At 36.8% G+C, this 19,054-nt stretch overlaps 1 protein-coding gene across 3 annotated transcripts in view; it reads right to left on the reverse strand.

The window, feature by feature from the left end:
• Positions 1-1,832: 1,832 nt before the first annotated feature.
• The window catches only part of NXPH1 (neurexophilin 1), a 139,083-nt gene continuing 121,861 nt past the window's right edge, over positions 1,833-19,054 (reverse strand). For all 3 annotated transcript variants that reach the window (XM_065831512.2, XM_065831511.2, XM_071805104.1), the window contains exon 3: positions 1,833-3,786. In XM_065831512.2, the coding sequence (XP_065687584.1) occupies positions 3,025-3,786 (762 nt within the window). In that variant the 3' untranslated portion in view covers positions 1,833-3,024. The remainder of the gene's footprint in view (positions 3,787-19,054) is intronic.

Genomic DNA, 19,054 nt, shown 5'->3' on the forward strand with positions numbered 1-19,054 from the left:
CATTAAATTCCTTTTTCAAATAGCAAAACTAAAAACATTCTGTAGCAAAGTTAGCAAACAGGAAATATTTCCCAAAGAGGCTGAATGAAAAGCAATGAACTAGCACCTAAGTAACACATTATATATTTTGATATCAGATCACTATTTCACAACCAGATCACCAAAAGAACTCCTCCAAATACAAACTCAAGAATGCCCATGAAGAACAGAAAGCTCTTCAAAGGCTTAAGACTGAAAATATGACTGATTGTGACAGAGACAGATAAGGTACCAGCTACCACAATTAAAAGAATCAAAACCATTGCATGATGAATAATTCCTTCTTGTATTGATGTTATTTGAAAAGCTGACAAACACATGTATGAACAGAATGGATCTACTTCATATATTTATGGAAAGTTAAAAAAAAAAATATTGAAACTGTACTGCTAATAGAATTTCACATCCCTTTTCCAGAAATAGAAATGAGAACACGGAGCACGTAATGCTCAATCATAATACAAATTGTTAAATTGCTAATCATATTTAACGCTGGAATTCTACATACTATTAAATGGAAATTTGTATTGAACTCAATAGCAAAATTCCCATTGACTTCAAGAGAGATAAGATTTTACTGTTGGTCATAGCACGAATTACTTTATGGTTTATATTCAGAACAGTCACTTTCCATAGAGCACAAATGAGGAAACACTACCAGTATAATCACAATTCCTGTCAAAGAAAAAAAAAAAATTGTATCTCAGCATATTCCTGAATGAGATCAGAATCTGGGCGGTATGGCTTGTACAATTTATTTCTCCAATTCTACACAGGGTCCAGGGCCACAAGTTTGTCCTGGAAAACACCATATATAATGAAGAAATTCCCACAAGCATATCTGTTTACAGAAGCCAAAGTAATAATAATGAGGAAGTCTCCTGTCCTACTTACACTTCAATGGGACAATATTTACTTGTCAATAATGTTATCGCTTTGCTTTGTTTCATTCTCGTTTAGGTTCTGCACATTTCAGCAAGAGAGGTCCACAACTGGAAGTGGTTTCAAAGTTCTGTTCTTCTTGAAACATTAGTTTCTTGGGACTTTGGAGAAGCTGTTCATGATGCTGGGCATATTTGGAAGCCGACCCATATCAGCATTCACAGCTTTGACACAAGAGCACAGAATCTGGGAGTGAGGGTGGAAGGGAGGAGCAAGCATTGCCACGAATGACAATTCTGAAAGATATGAGATGAAATACTGAGTTCTTCTTTGGGCAGTCTTCTTTTGGGCATGGGCTTTTTATAGTTGCTGTTTATCTGGATGCTGGGGGTAAAGTATGCCACTATACACACACACACACACACATATATATATAAGCTATGAGCTTTATTTTTATAGGAAGAAAATTCCCTTGTACCGTAAAAAGGAATCTCTTCATTCCATAAGGAGCCTCAGACGAGGCTAGAATTAAGGCAAAGACTGGCCTGTGTACATGTGTACACAGAGAGCAGCCCCATGTTTTCCCGCTTCATTTTTAACAAAGCCCTGCTTCTTTAATTTCTTGTCTGAGTAGGGGCTTCCACTCATGTTAGCAAGAACATTCAGTAATAAGATCTTCTTGCTAGGAATAGGGCCCAATAAATTTTTAATGTATTCTACATATATGTCTATATTTATTTGCGCACACACACACACATACACACATATACACACACAAACATGCACACACACAAATTTATAAATATATGTATGCATATATACATCTGCAAAGAGACAAGATTGAAAACCATGTCAGACTTGGAGAGTTATCCACTTGCCAGAACCATTTAAACTACTATCTACACAGTACATATTGAAACTCAACTTTAAGATTTTTTTATTTCTATGTACAGTTCATTTTTTTTCTCTGGAAATAAAATATCTAGATACAGACAGACTGTAATGTCGTATATGTATAGCTTTCAACAATACTTTAGCTGAATAAATGCTTTGTACATAGTTCTGTCTTTAAATGGAGTTTACAGCTACATTGATAGAATGGATTCCTCTTTTCCTTGATTTTTTTTAACCAATAACAAGCAGAGAGACAATTACAAGTTAATATTAATAAGCAGCTCAAATAACACCGGTTAAATTATGTACAATACAAACCATTCATACAAATGAAGACTAGGATATTGAAATTGTTACAATATTTTGTAATAAAGATAAGACAGCCACTTACAACTTACATGTTCTCTGCCAGGCATTTTACTTCTTAGAGATCAGTAGGAAAGTTTATAAGTAGCTTAGCTGGCCTAAACTCAACCAGGTTTAAAGAATCAGAGATTAAAGGGTCAGAGAAACATGACACCAGAATGTCTGCCCACATGTAAATTCAAAATGTTTGCCCATCTTTACTAGTAACAAGCTCACTCCATGGAAGAAGAGCCACCTAACACCACCTCGAATGTGCCTACTGTATGCTGGAAAAAAGTCACAATACTTTGCTGTGTTCATGTAATAAGGAATACTGAACTCTAGATGCACATTTTTCCCACTTTAACAAGTATTTACTCCTACAGTAATATTTACCAGTACAGCTACTCCAAGCAGTAGAATGCATGAGTGGGGATTATTGATTGGCGTGTACTCAAAGGACTTTCAAAGAGATTTCTATAACAGTCTGCATTAGAAACCATTCTTTGTATAGTTAATCCATTTTGCTTGAAAACAGGTTATCCTGAAACCTTAGATATCAGAAATGAAAGCTCTCTTAACAGGAATCTCAATAGCTGTGAGCTGAAAAGAGCATGTATCTCTGTGTATGTGTATGGTTTTATTTCAAATCCATAGTGATTTACAGCTGGATTGATACATGGAGCTGACTGGGCAAAAATTACATTAGATTGTTTTCCACTAACATATTTGCAGCCATTTGACATCAGCAGCAGCAGGTAGACACATTCCAGGCAATAGATGTGGCCTTGCTCCGTGAGGTTGCAGCCCTGTCATACGACCTCTTTTATTCCCCAGGCTTCAGTCTCAGACACGGGTTGGTCCTCACCCTGATGGGAAGTAGGGTGTGTCACTGTGGTAGTTGTAATCAGGACACACCTTCTGTACTAGTTTATAATCTGTACTATAAAAGGAAATGTAAATACAGATTACTTTAAAGGGCTTGGAGCAGAGCCATGACACATGGCTTTGGGTCTGCTCCTGATAACAGGTTTTTGAAGGGTCATAGTTGCAGAGTGTGTTCTTGGTAGCCTTGTCAACTTTTTCGTACTCGATTCGACAGTTAAAGGACTTGGAATCTTTGGCATCAATCACCGTCTGTTGTGCCAAGTCAAATTCCACTATTTTTGTAGGGGGCACTAGGCTTACAGATACATTCCCTTGACCAGTGGAGTTATGCCTGAAGTAAACACTAAACGTCCCATTGCCATGGTCAACGATTTTCCCCGTTATTAACAGATTTAGCTTCACAGTCTTGATGTTGGAATGAAAATCGCCCCAGCCAAACATTTTCTTAAATTTCCCAGTCTTGACGATGGGCCGCCTCTTTGCTCTGGGCCGAGGCTCTTGCAGGTCTGTGGAGTTCCTCAGCCAGTCCCAGAGATCTTGCTCAGAATAAGTTTCTGGGGCATCGTACCGCAGGTCCAAATCTGTATCATTTTCCTTTCCACGAAAAGTCTGTGACAGCAGTCGGCTGATGGACAAGTCTTTGCTACTTTCTGTCCATATGTGCTTTAATATGGATTTGGAGCTTCCTGATTTTAGAAGTTCTGCTTTTCCTCCATTTGTTAAATTTGCACAGGTAACCTGAAAAAGAAAGAAGGGAAGAAGAAAGAAAGAATATCTTGAGATATGCAATACATATCATCATTCCCACCTGAAACCAAAATGATCAGATTTCAAAATCATAAGGATTTTTTTTTATAAATTAAATTGTATCTCTGTACTCAGTAAAACAAAACAGAAATATTTATTTTCCTCTTCTTTCCAAGTAGTTATTACTGAATTCTCTTTTGCCAGTCTTTTACACTGACCTTCAGATTTAATCCCAGCTATTCACTTTATTCTTCGGCCTGAAAGCTACTTCTCTTATGATTTCTGTAAGTGATGAGTATGTAACAAAGTACTGTGAAGACTAAGGTACACAGCCATGCCATCCTCCAGCCTATATGTGACTTTCACTGGCCATTTTTCCTCTCAGAGTGACACACGCTTGCTTGAATGTTCGCTCTCCAAAGCGACTGTGTCTTCTACCTTCAGAGTCACATTTGTTTATTTTTGCTGCCTCTAGAGTCCACTGTCAGGGTGTTGTCTTGGTGGTGCCACCCTGATCATGTTCAGAGTCCACGTCATTATAAATCTAATAATATCTAATAATATAATTCCCCCACTCCTTTTATGAGTACACATCAGTCTGTGTTCTTTACCAGGACCTTCAGTCACAACTACAATATAAATAATAAAATAATGAAAAATTTAATGAGTTTTGTATCAACAGCTGTACATACTGTGTGCTGTACCTCAGTTTATGCAAGAGGAGTCACAGTCTTTTCTTACAGTTCCTTACAGATTAGCCACGGATTTGCCTTGTCTGTCTCTCATATGACATACATTTCTCCTTCCTCGCTTCACTTCTTTTTTCACACCTACCTCCCCAAATCAAAAAGTGACCTGTGCAAGACAAGAAGCCATTTGTGTATTTACAAGAAAAATAGGGCCACTAATTTAAAAGTAGTATTAAAAAACTCTTCAAAATCATGTTGTTTTGAAAGAGACAGTTTTGCACCAAGTTCCTACAAAATCATACATCTAAGACATCGTTTTTCACATAATTTAGTGTCAGAGCAATTTTTCTTATTTATATTTTTTTCACTTTGCCTTAATTGTGTGAAAAACTGAGAACAGATGCATCCTCACAGCTGTCTAACATGCAGCACTGTTAGAGAGCCTGACAGAGGGTAGCAGGGAGGGCTGGAATTGGCAGGGGGCAGCAGGTAGGCAGGAAGGGATTGACAACACCCTTAGTTCCACTCCCCCTAAAAATTTGCACCAGACACACTTCCACATTTTTTAACATTTTAACTGCTCTGAAGAGGACATCAAGTTTCTTCTCTTTTCAGGGCTACATCAGAGATTCTGACTATGTCTGTTTTATTCCTCTGTGTTCTGGAACTGATTTACATGCTTTTACCATACTTGCAGTTATATCTTTCTCTTCACTTAAAAATGAATTTAGCGTATTCCCAACCCTTGGAAACCATTGGAAACCATCTAGTATTTAAATCATGTCTGCTCCCTACTGGTACAACTGGACGTATAATATATGTCACGGAGGATATCTATCACAGCATGGCCTTTTCATTTCCTAACAATCATGGAACTGAAGCATGCTTTCATTAACTTCACTACTTTTTCAAGGTCAGCTGAAGGCACATATATAAAATCAGTCTAAATTTTCTTAATACGCTGATCACATAGGAGGCACGTCCTCATCCTTTTACAGTAAACAAATAGGTAAATAAATCTGTCACATCCCACACTATGCCTCCACAGTGCATTTCAGGTTGGGGGACCAGTAAAGGTAATAGATACAGTATGGGTTTATCTAGGATTTTGCCAAAGTGATCACTTCCTCCTCTTTTAAATGGAAGGAAGTATTAAAACACAGACTAGCATTTTGACAGCCAGTTTGTAGCTGCATCTTAGTGTCAACACAGTGAGCCAGGAGAGAAGCTGTAATGAAATGCACTGATGGTGTGCTGGTTAATGAAGCAGCAATGAAGATGTCACATGGAGAGAGAAGGAGACTCAGAATATAATTTCGCTGTGGCATATAGAGAAGGAGTGCAAAATAAGAAAATAAATGTGACTAAAAGGAAAAATGTGCCTGTCTAGCATGAATCTGTCGAATCACTATGAATCTAAGCAATTAGCTAGCAGAGCCACTATACCTGCAATCTATGCTTACCACTATATTTTTCTTTGCTCATAGCTTGTTTTTCATTTGTTTTCCTTTCTGCATCCGATGATTTACATTTCATAGGATTACACTGCAAGTTCCATGTAACAAAATGTAACGGTATAAAAACCTTTTAAGGAAAAGGTCTCTTTTTTTCAGATGTATAAAACGGAACACCCAGAAAAGGAAGTAGGTATTTTCTGAAATAGTTGCTGACTGATCCAGTACATGTGTTTCCTTGAAAGACAGTATATTTCATGGAAATGGATGGTTCAGATTACATGCATGCTGTACTGCTTCACCTGATCTAACAAATACAATTGATTGTTACTGTCATTGATTTTGTAATACCTGAAAGACTTCTAGTCATGCAGTTAGCCCCAAGACCTCTATTTGTGATTTTCAATGAGGGTAACTGTCTGCATTCATGATTAAAGGCCTGAACCTGCCCTCTCTAGTCAAGTGTCTGGGCAAGCACTAGAAAAAACAGCCCACAAGGGTTAATAAAAAAGCTCTAGAATTCATTGTTTTCCACTAACATTTTCCAGCCAACTGCTTTTTCATATACTGTTAGTATACTATGTGCTATAGAAAGCAGTTATATGTATCCTCAGAGATTCACATACCCAATAATACAGAGCATTGCTGTGTAATAGAATTTCTGCAAATGCAGCAGTTATTTCCATGTGATCTAATCTACAATTTTCTTCCATCTCTTTTCTTTCCAACCACAAGGCTGGAAATACAGGAAAGACAGTGTATAATAAATCCACGAGATTTTGCACTTAGTAGTGTGAAAACTAGATTACTGAAACATAGACCTATTTTAGCAGTACATGAAAAAAGTGCCAATTTAAAATGGCTAATGGAGAGCTAAAACACTGAGCTGTCCAAATTCTATGATGACTTTTTTGTCCTCTTCCTTGAGTATATTTGCATGTAATTCAGAAACTTGCATACTATATCAGCAAGTTCACTATAACTAGAGTTTTTTTCTTTTCCACAACCACTCCTAGGTGAAACATCTAAAAGTTTGGTGCACTAGCATTGGGGCTGGCTAGGACAGAGTTTATTTTCTTCATAGTGGTTCATACAGTGCTGTGGTTTATATTTTGACCCAAACACTGGTAACACACTAATGTTCTAGCTCTTGCTGAATAGTGTTTGCACAGCATCAACATCTTGTCTGTATTTCTCTTGGCTCCTCAAGTGAATAGATTGGGGGGTGTGCAACAGGTTGTGAGAGGACACAACTGAGCAGATGACCTGAGCAAACCAAAGAACTATTCCATGCCATGTAACATCTTACTTAGCAATTGAAAGGAACATAGGAGGGTTTAGGGAGGGTTAGGATCTTTTGCTCAGGAACTGGGTGGACATCACTCTCTCCATTGGAGATTATGAATGTTGCCTTTGCATCACTTGTTTTGGTTTGTTTTCTTTTCTATACTTCCACTTATCCTTCACATAATAAACTTTTCTTTTAAATCTTGACCCCCCCAAGTTTTCTTGCTTTTATTCTTCATTTTCTCTCCTTCTGTCCCACTGGGGGAAGGGGAAAGTGAGTGAGTGAGATCCGGTGCTTAGCTGCCCACCAGGCTTAACCCACAACACTTCTACAGCGTAATGTATTAACATCTCAAAAGGGCTGAGGAGGTGGATTTCCTCCATGACTCCATAGCTGGAAGTGGTTTTGTATGCTCATGATGTCAGCAGTGTCCATACAGAAAAGTAGTAAGGAGCGAAAAGACTTAGAAATGTTTATGCAATGTTACAAATATGTCAGTTGAAAAGCACTCAGTAAGCATGGCAGATGATCTTCGGTCCCAGTCTTGTACTTTCAATGGAAAGTATGAATATCCAATACATAGTCAAGTTTACTGATGTCAAAAAGACAGAAGGAGCTGAATACCTGGTAACACTTTTCCAATGAATAGTGACGAATTGTTATTCAATTTCTTCTGATTGTAGAAAGGAGCAGAAACAGTGGTTTTACTGGGCACAATTTCCCAAAGTGTAATTAAAAAAACAGGAATTGATTTGCAATTCATTTTTTACTCCATTAAAATAGAATACTCTGTAGATTCTGTATCCTCCTTTTTGAGGGTCAAGAAATTTTTATAATGATGTTTAACATCATTAAATTTATTTTAATGAATATGTGCAGTTCATTTAGGACTTCCTAGAGGATACACAGTTTGTCTCAAAAATTTTTGGGTTCTCTTTCAAGATACCAAGCCCTGAATGCTTTGACAGGTCAAATTTGAACATTTGGAGCAGAGAAAATAAAGTTGTAAAGGGATCTTGGGAAGCCATGAAGGCCTCAAGTGATTATTTAGGCCCTCTTCTCAGTGTAAAATCAGCCATAGGTATATTAACATTAATTTAAGACATCAGTTTGAGATTAAAAAAAATAGTCATTGAAAGAGGTACAAAATGCCTCTTGATTTCTCACTCTTTTGCTTTTATTCTAGCTCTATTACAGTTCATTACCTATAATTACAGTATTGGTTTAGAAATTATGTATTTATTCCTCTGAATGTATGACTACTTGAGGGTAAATGAAAATTCAAACAAACAATCTAATGCTCAAGGTAGAAAATCTGTCTCTTCAGGTAAATAACTAATCAAAACCCAGATCATTTTTGCTGGCACAGAACTGTAAGAACTTGGCAGTGCTGTGTTTGCATGTGCTCTGTATGAAGAAATCAGAACTTTCTTTCCTCAGTCAGATATCTCAGATACAGTACAGGTAGGAGAGTACTGATGAACATAACTATAAGCTAGACTTCTATCAAGGCAGGACAGCACTCAGAAAATTTTAGCTGGATTCACTTTGCCCATATTAATCCTGCTTGTGCATTAGGTGGAGGAAAATTAAGAACCAGCTTACATTTCTACTTTGATCAATTTTTATCCTATACCTGTCTACACGCTGTACAAATTTAAAAGTAGCATGGAAATATTTTATTCAGTGAATAATTTCCAGACAAGTCAAAGCCGATATTCTGCAGAAATTTGGCCATAAACAAAGAAACTGAGAATGAAAGTGAGTGAAGATTATAACAAGGGGGACTAAAACACAGTGAAGGAGTTGCACATGTTACAAACTGGTACTTCAGAAAGGGAGGACAAACGTGGAAAACCACATACATTAATATTTCCCAGAAACAAACCTCCCTACTCTTAACTTATAAGCCTTTTTGCTATATGACATGAAACAAATAAGAATGTGGATTGGTCAATCAAAAAATGCAAACTCAGATGAATCTGACAAATGGAACAGTAAATCCTGATCTACCGTATCAAATGAGAACATGAAAGTCACTATACAGGATCAAACCAAAGACTCATTTGGAAAAATGTCCTGTCTCCAACAGCAGCTATAAGAGATGGCTAGAGAAGAGCAAGAACATGACATGCATGATAATCCTCTAATTTCTTTCCAGCTGTCAAATATTTCTAGTTTCCTCTGCTATATATTCTTTCTGTATGTGTTTTCCATCTCAGTAAACTGCTGTTCTGTGCAGTTGTCTACTCTGACTCTTTATAAACTTTTAACCTCCACAACACCCTTCAGCAATGAGTTCCACAGCTCTATTCTCTTAATCTTGGTTTTGAACGTGGCTTCTCCTGCCTTCTTTGGAGAACCCTTCATTCTGTAGATGGAAAATTCAGTTTCTATCTAAATTTCCCATGCTCCTCCTTACTTTTCTTTGCTGCTACTTTGTACTTTTTTTTTTTTTCTACAAATATCAGTGAGTGGAAAACTTGATGAATCCTAGCTACATAAAGAAGCCTACTTCAAGAACACCAGTACATGCCTCAGATACATCTACTCAAAGTAATAAACAGCCTTGAGTACCAGCCTCCTGGGTCACAAGAATAATCTCTTACACAGAAGACATTCTATGCCTGTACCTTTGAATTTCCTTATTGTCCTTCTCTGAAGCTTCCTCAGTTCTACTCCCAGTTCTGTCTTTAAGACGAGGAGTCCAGAATGGCACACAGTGTTCAAGATGAGCCAGAACCATAGTCTTGCATGGTGACAAATGGCCTCCTATCTCCTCACTCTTTTTTCTCTACTAATTAATAATATTTTATTTGGTTTTTATCACTAAAGAGCACTGAACTGCCACTTACATGGAACTTTCATAACCCTAAAATCTCAGTTCTACTTATATACAAAACTGGGATTTTTTTTTTTTTCCCATGTGTTTCAATTACGTTTACTACCACAAAATTTCATTCCTTAATTTACTGCCCATTTACTAATTCTGATAAGATCTTTCTGACATTCCTCACTGCTGGCTCTTTTCTACTCCAAAATATTTTGCGTCATCAATAAATTTTCTCATTCACCTTTCCCAGGTCACTTAAAAGTATATTCAACAGCAGAGGTTCTTGCACAGAGCCCTACAGAATTCATACGGGGACCTTCTTTCATTACTGATCATAGGAAAAGAAGTACCTGAAGTTTTCAATAATATTTTGTAAAGAAATCACTTAGGATCCCTCACTTAAACATAAAAAATATTATTTTTTGTCACACAGAAAACAGATAGAAGGTGTTTTTTTGTTTTGGTTTGGCTTTTATTATGTAGATCCACCTTAGGATTCATAAAAATCAGCTTAACACTATCTACTGTGCTCAGCTCAGCTTTAAATGCTGTATTTTTCTTGTTTTAATCTACACATTATTGTGCTTGTTCCAAATGGTCCCTGCTACAAAAAAAAATGTGGCTACCTGAGCTTTTCTCATCATTGACAAAACAGGGGTTATACAAGGCCAGAAGCTGATAAAAACTCAGCTGATGATAGCTGATATATATTCAGTGAAATTTAACATCACTGAATTTAGAATGTTTATATCAGTTGATATCTGTTTGAGATCTGACTAGGAATCAAAGACTAATTAGAAAATTTGTAACCACAGAAAGATGAGGGCACTAATAAAACATCAGAGACACTATTTTGTTTAGACACATTATAATTCTCAACAGTTGTTGATGATTAAATACTACGATATTGCAGTGAGCTGTTCTGCAAAAGAAAAATAACTAGCACAAGTTACAATTTTACAGTGTTCTTCTACACCATATAAATTGCCTTTTACACGGAAGTCTGAAAACTAGCAAGTCTCAATTTTCAGGAAATGCAAAAGTGATACAACACCTTCAATGGTTGATTTCCAATGAGAATACATAAGGATTACCATGTCAAATTTTGCTTCAGAGTCTTATTTCCTCTCCCTTGCATTCCTGTTGAGTCTGGGCTAAGCTGTGACACTGCCACAGGTCCTGTGAATGGTAACAGACTGATGAAAGAAAGTGGCAGCCTGCCACCACATGTTAGGAAAGAGTCAGAACATGTTCTGTGCCGGCCTAGTCCATGATCTAGTCACTGAATCATGTCACTGATCACGTCATTCACCTGGAATTCAGAACTTAGATACAAATTATTCATCATTCCATAATCAAGAGAGAGAAATAGGAAGAACTACCTCTGTCTCCATGAGCTATTGATGAACCTTCAAGGACTGAATAAATGCTCTTCATATAGATGCTTAAGGGCAAGCAAGAAAAATTTGACCTATGGTACATCATTTGCCCCAGAGAGAACACCATGGAAAGAACAGAAAGGCTGCTAGCTGGAAGCAGGACAATGATTGCTCTATCTAAACACTTTCTGACATAGTCTAGTCATGTTCATGTCCAATGTTCCTTATACATCTGTCAGCACGCTTAAGCTAGTGCTGTGTTACTCATACAGCAAGGTGTGCAAATTTGTTAGTATTGCTCATCCTTTTAGATACAGGAAATTTCCCATGCGAAGGTTTCATTTCAGAAACAGTGCAGCTTTACACTATTCTGATATCTTTCAGGCTCAATTTAATCATAAAAAGAATTTTCGTAGGTATTTAGAATCTGAGAAACTAGTCTTCTGGAGCCTGTTTTGTTTGCTATTGACAACAAAAAATGTTTAGTAAGCAGGCTTTTAAAAAACGTTTAGTCATCTGAAGATAGATGGACACTTGAAATCCATCAGACTTAGATTGTAATTATGAAGACATTTCTTCAGGAAGCAGTTCCCTAATTGGTATTTTTCTCTTTCTCCTCTTTTTTTCCGCTTCACTCTGCCAGTGCTACCCTCTCCACTGTGGCAGTACAGCTCTTTACAAGAACCCATGACTTTCTTTTCTCTTTCACAAACTTCCAGAGTGGAAATCAGACTCAGAATTAAGCATCCAGACTCCTTTAAGTGCCTGGAGAAGACTGGGAACCTTGAACCAGGAACCAAAAACACAAATCCACAACAGGAAGAGATGAAAAGCCAGCCCTAAGAAATGTTCCACCTTTTTGTTTTGAAAAGCAGGGGTGAAGAAAGGTACTGCTGTCACCCTTGTCTTTCAAAGATGGAATCTTCTTGTTTTTCCTTCAAAGATGTAACTCCTAGAGAAAAAGCAAGTCATTGCCTTTGTCTGTTTAATTTAAGAGCTTAAGAACAGTAGTGAGCCAAACCAAAATTCCATCTGATCCTCTACAATATATTCAACACTGGCTAAAAGTTGGTTTTTGTCAAAGAATCCAAAATCAAGGAATGTACTACTTCAACCAGAAAATCTTTCCCATCCTCAAGTCTTTGCAGATCAAGGACTTCTTAAGCTGGTACTGTGGCTATGAATTTAATAATTTCAACAAATATTGCCTACAATAACTTGTCTTTTTCTTTCTGAAGCTTCCAGTACCTGAAACACCCTGCAACCAGTAGTTCCACCTCTTAACTTCAGACTGCCTGAGGAACCTTCTCCTTCTGTTCGTTATGATCAGGTCACCTCCTAGTTTCATTTGATGTCACTCAAATTCTTGTCCAGCAGGCTACAGAAAAAATGGTAAGGCAGCAGCATTTTTCCTGTGGGGTTCAGGCAGAAGCCTGATGCCTAGATGTTTAGGCCAGGCAAAGCTGTAAAAGTTTGTGGCTGGCAGTAGAGCAGCTTCCAGGTAAAACAAAAGAAAAACAAAAGGTTTTTGTCTGAATGGCAGGTAGTTCCACAACTGGCCAGTTCCAAAGGTGGTAGCCAAGGGCCAGTGTAAAACTGTGGCTTTGCAATGCATAGGTAATACGTGGACTCTCTCAGCTCAATTTATGGGCCAAATCCTGACCGCCCACTAAAGTTAATTGTAAAAATCCTAGAGGAGCAGAAAGATTAACATAGCATAGCTTGCTTTTATTTTCTTGCCTAGTTAAGGCAGAATGGAAGATGTTTGATTTGTAAAACATCATCTATCTTTCAATTTAGAAAATATGATACTATTCCCCTCATAACAGCCTGTGAACTGAAGGACACTTTTGCTTTTTGCCTTAGAAGTGTAGGGATTCAGCCCAAATATTTCTAATAGTGGAGATGCAAGTGAATTTCTGAAGACTTGGAAAAGGATTGAAATATAACTGTATGAAATATCCTATTAACTCTTGCCCTACGTTTTACATTTTTAGAAAGAATTTAGAAAGAATTTAAACTAAACTCTTGAAGCCTGCTGCCTATGTTTTCATTAAAGATTTTTTACTTCAGTGGATTATGACTTTTGAAAATTCACCCCATCTCTGTTCAGCAGGGGATTAAACTTCCATGGAATAAATTAAAGTGGGTTAAAAATGTCTAACAGAGTTTAAAGACCCCTGTTTTATGTCAGTATCACAGAATTCTGCTAACTTTGAAATGAAAGTCTAGCTAGGTAAATAAATTTTGTTAAGGATCTATTGTTCTTGTTCCACATTCCTATAAGCCTTCTTTTATTAATATTGGCTTGCCATTTTCTGCATACATGTAGAAAGTAATATTAAATAAAATTAGATTTTATATGAAAGACCACAGAACCACATTTTAATCAAAATTTGCACCTTAGTTTGCTTTACATATAACACACTGAAGAAAATGTCCATTTTCATATGGGTAGACATATCTCCTGAAGAAGGTGAAAAAGATTATAATGTGTGATATCCAGATACTATATAATGGACAAAGCCACTATTAAAATGTTCTATTACTATTACTCATTTTCTACATACAGTTTCCAATCATCCAGTGTTAATGTAAAAGTTTAATAAAATTAAAATACTCCACCATTTTACAAAAACATTTTATTGCTTATGTGTCTATTACCACTTTTTTCCAAAGAAGAGCATTAGAATGTAGATACAGCCCAGTCTGTCCTGACTTCTCAGAAGTTTTTTGTGATGACAAAACGAAGGTTTTCTTCTGTTTGAATTTCAGCCAGAAGAAGAAATATATTCCCTTTCTAACTGTGTTTGTTTAATAGGCACTGATCATTCCATCATTTTGTCAATGGATATCAAATTCTATTAAAATCCATCTCTGAGGAAAGAGGTGTGTTTCTTTCATGTTGTTCTGGTAAGGAAGGGGACGATTAAACACTGTTCTACTGCAGGGGTAATCAATTCATTTTTATTGATATTTTCTTGGTGGTTTTGTTAAGGTCTACTAATTCTTAGAGGGGTCTGCTTAGCAGTAAGCAGCACATGGGCACTGGCTCTGCTCAGCAAGCTCAGTGCTGCACATTGCTTTCCTGGCTATGAGGTACATAAACATGTCCAAATGCTCCCAAAGTGCAGAGATGACAAGGAAATATGGATTGTCTTATTGGAAACTAGGAGACAACATATATAATATTTACAAGATCCAGGCAAAATTTATCCTTGATCTGAACAGCATTCTACCATCAGTGTACATTCGTTCAGTCAGGATACAGGCAGACCAAGTAGCCTCAGAGAAAGTACCACCCCCATTTGCTTACCTAGCTGGTCTTTCTGTGACTTTCGACACAGGTATCCCAAGAGACCTATTATGCCATTAAGAGGAATACACTTACAGAATGCTAGAAGGGGATACCGTACATCAATTTCTCTACTTCTTATGAACTTGTAATATTCATTCAGTAGGGTACTTGTTTGCAGTGAAGTTGCACAGAGCAGTTTTCAGGTCTGTGATACCTTTCTGAGTTGAGCCTAACACACATTGTGAGGGAACCTAGCACAGCCAAACAAAACAAAATGAAACACCCAATAGAAGATTAACATTGTACCTAACAGTAGCCTTAGGATTTCTTCCTGCAATAGTACCATACCTAATTTAAAGTGAAAATTAATAGCCAGCAGGATTAATCAAATTCCATATGCAAATAACTGGCTCATGAGAGCCACAGTCCAATTGCTAGTACTATCACTAAGGTCATTAATTTAAATTGAGATGAGTTAAAAGTCCTTTGGGCATTGACATATAAGTTGAAGGAGGTTATTCATTGCTAATTTTTTTGCACTGGAATGAAAAACTTTGGAAGAAAATGAATGAACATTGTTTCAGCACGCTGATTTCTAGGATAACGAGCAGTGCTGGGAGCATGTCTGTGGAGGACCATGAGTCCTCTCCTGTAACACAGAGTAGTTCTGATACATTACCTTAAATCCATATTAAGATGTACTGTAGCAAGTTGAATACAAGATAGTTCAAGGTCTAATAAACTGACATCTTTAGGATTATTTTACACCTGCTGACTTCTGCTGATCACTTTTGAATTAGGAAAGTACTTTTCTTTTTGCAATCAAAACCTGAGTACTAGACTTGTAAACCCTTCTGAGACATTTTGGTTTTCAGAAAAGCTCCAAACATTTCAATTCAAAAGAAATATTAGCTCAACTTAGAAATACTGGAACACTGGAGCATTGTTTATACTGGTGCAAATACAGTACGTTCTCAGTTTATCATCTCTTCAGCTCACCTTAAAACTTGATCCATAACTGCATTTCTAGGCAGGTAGCTAGAAGAAATGTAGTCTTTAAAGGCAAATTATAATGGAGTGCCCTACACCTACGAACTTTCTCCAAATGCTGATGGCTGAAATATTTTAAATTGCGTAGTAACAGAATGACTGCAGAGTAATAAAGTAGTGATGGCATTATATTACTTTTCATACATAAAGAAAGAAACATAAAATTTATTATTCTGACCTTACACCATAAGGACTTCTCAGGTATGTAAAAAGAAAAAAAAAGGACACAAAAAAAAATGGCCTATCAAAATGGACTTAGATTAAAGGGAAACCTGCAAAGTGTGGTTTCCAGAATTTTTCTGAATTTAAAAAAAAAATAAAGAATAAAAAATAAACTTGAATCCTTACAGTTTGGGCTTTAGTATTTACTTAACAGCATGTTTTCATATCTTTAAAGTATAACAAGTTCAGGGAGAATGAGGTACTATTGGTGCCAAATCTGCATGACTCAGCAAAAGCAGTGGTACTGAAAATGAACAGATACACAGGAACTTTTCATACCAAGCTCCAGAGAGCCTTCATTATTTTTTGACCAATACTTGAAGTTTGTTCTGCTTTGACCTCAGACTGTTCTGAGCATCAGTACCCTGACAGCACTGAATTATTTGGGCCATTTCTCTCTGCAGTTCCATTCGTATAGCCTCCTGCATGATCAGGATTTCAATTGAGTGATACAGACAGGAATTAAGTTCTTTGTCTTTCAGAGAATAAAAAAATTTCTTCAAAGACAGGTCAAGATCACCATATATTAATATATTGTTGTGTCTGCCCAAAAAAGCAAATAACTTTTTTCCGTTGTCTCATCTTCTGTATTTGTGTGGCTGAGCAGTAGCACAAAACAATTTAACCTTACCAAGCAAATTTCATTTGTTATCTGCCAAATGCTGATACAAAAGAAAACTATGAAAAAGCAATAAAATCCTCATTCTAAGGCAATAGGTAACATGTCTTTGCTATCATATACTTGCTAAATAACATCCAATGAACTCATAAAAGCATTTAATTTAAATATAAATGCTTAGTAGTTCCATTTTTTAAGGAATAAATGACACTTCTGTCTGTGTTTCTCTGAAATGTATTTGCAGAATAGACATCCTTTCAAAACCCACAGTTAGCTATATGTTATTACTATCACTGCAATGCTCATGGACCACCCTGTGGTCAGGGTTAAGGTGTACTAGAAACTAAATATATAGTCACTGTCCTTGAGAGCTGTCTCATTGAAACAAATCTGGCAAAGGCAAAGCTAAAAGAAGAAATATTGGTGATGCCCTAACTCAACTGCAGAGCTAAGAGTTAGTACAAATTTCTAGATGTTTCTTTCCATTGTCATATCCAGGATGTCCCAAAAATTTTGATTTTAATAACTGGTTGAGATACAAAATGGCACTAGCTGTTTTAAAAAGGATGCAGGCTCAAGGGAAAAAAATCAGCTCAGAAATCGGTTATGTTACTGAATTCGCTGAGTCTATGTCATCAAGAACCCTGAAACCCACTTGTAGAGCATTAAGAGGTCCCAGTCTTCTCCAGAAGCAGAGACACCTGCTCTCAGTGGTGGGAAATGTTTGACATGTTCCTCTGATAAAAATGATAGTAAAGTAATCAAACAAATGTAATCTGTCTTCCAAAATATGAATCCCTCAGTCCCCCTTTATCCTTCAGCTGTCAGTCAACACCTGTCAGTCCATTAGCTACCTAGTGAATAACAAGAATATTCTCCATTGTTTTAAATTCACTTAATAAAATCCTAATAATATCATTTTATAATCTTACTGGGAACCAGCAACATCCTACTCATCTTATTCAAGCTACTGGCTCTTTACAGTCTTTTCTTAGTTTGCTGTATAGATAACTAAGACAAGGGACAGCAAGAAAGGTCCATTTGGTACTTGTTACAAGATCCATTAAGCATTTTATCCACCCACTGAAACTTTTTTGTGCATTCCTCCTATGGATGCTGTTGCTAAAATATGGAAGCATTTTCATCTAGTGGAATCCAGTGACATCCTAGATGAATTAAAATAATAGGTTTTCCAGTAATTTCAGAACAATTTTTCCAGGGAGGACAGCAGATACACCAACATGTCTAAAGACATAGTGCTTACAAGACAGACATTCTATCACTCACCAGTTACAGGACAGAATAAGAACATCAAGCTTTGGACTTTACAGTTTTGCAATATCATAGTCTTAACCCTAACCAAATGCCTGAAGCCTAAGCCCCAACCTGAAACCCTAACTCCTCATTCTAAGCCACTACCATTCAACTTCTCACCTAATTCTAACTCTAATCTGTTTGATGCCCAAGAAGTAGAGGAATGGCAGGGATTGTATGTATAATGCACAAAATTTAGCTAAGACATACTTTCTCTACAACTACTCACGCATTTTCAAGTATGATCGTGTACTTTGAGTAATGCAAAAATCAGATCCTTTGTTGGCTTCATTGACTACCACTTAACTAATTTTTAGCAGATCCATGTCAGATTAATCCAACTGAGGACTGATGACACATATTTAAAATTTTCAAAAAACTGACAGTTTTAAATTGCAGGTTCTTTTTCATTCAAAGCACTTAGAATAATCTTCAGCTATATTTGTGGTCCAAAATATGATTTGGTTTCACTCAGAATGAAAGATTTCCAAATATATCAACTGAGTACAAAATGTTTAGGCAGAGAGACTGCAATTTTCAGCTTGTCCTTCAGTTCAAAAATGACAGTACTTTTTGCTATGTGGAAATGCAGTAAGGGCTGCATGGCAGTTTCTGTGCCTGTTCAATTACCGCCCATTCTAATCAGATTGCCAGCAAGGGATCATTAGAAGTTTGGTGTTTATGATGTAAAATATCTACTAGGAATTGGATTTTGATCATCACTTCATCTTACAGCTGTTTCCCACTAACCAATGGAACAAAAGAGTGTTAATCACTCTCGACCTTTCCTGGATTTGAACTAGCAACTTAATTGCAAATCCCTACTGAGGGACTCTGAAGTACACTATAGAGCCCCTGAGGCATGCAGCTTGACCCCCTCTGTTCAACATAGTTTTTAACCAACAGCATCATCAAGAATATGCTCAGACTTGACGATGTTAATTACAGCTTCGGTTGTAGTTTCCAGATGAAGTATAGATGAAACAACTAGGAACATTAAAAATATCTGCCAAGCTCTAGGTGAATCTACATGAAACAAAAAGTATCTGCAGCCAAGAAGATCTTGCAGACTCACACTACTGCACTGTCAATTTGCTCCTAAGAAATGACCAA

The sequence above is a fragment of the Patagioenas fasciata genome, chromosome 2, assembly GCF_037038585.1.
Source record: "Patagioenas fasciata isolate bPatFas1 chromosome 2, bPatFas1.hap1, whole genome shotgun sequence".
NCBI classification, from domain to species: Eukaryota; Metazoa; Chordata; class Aves; order Columbiformes; family Columbidae; genus Patagioenas; species Patagioenas fasciata.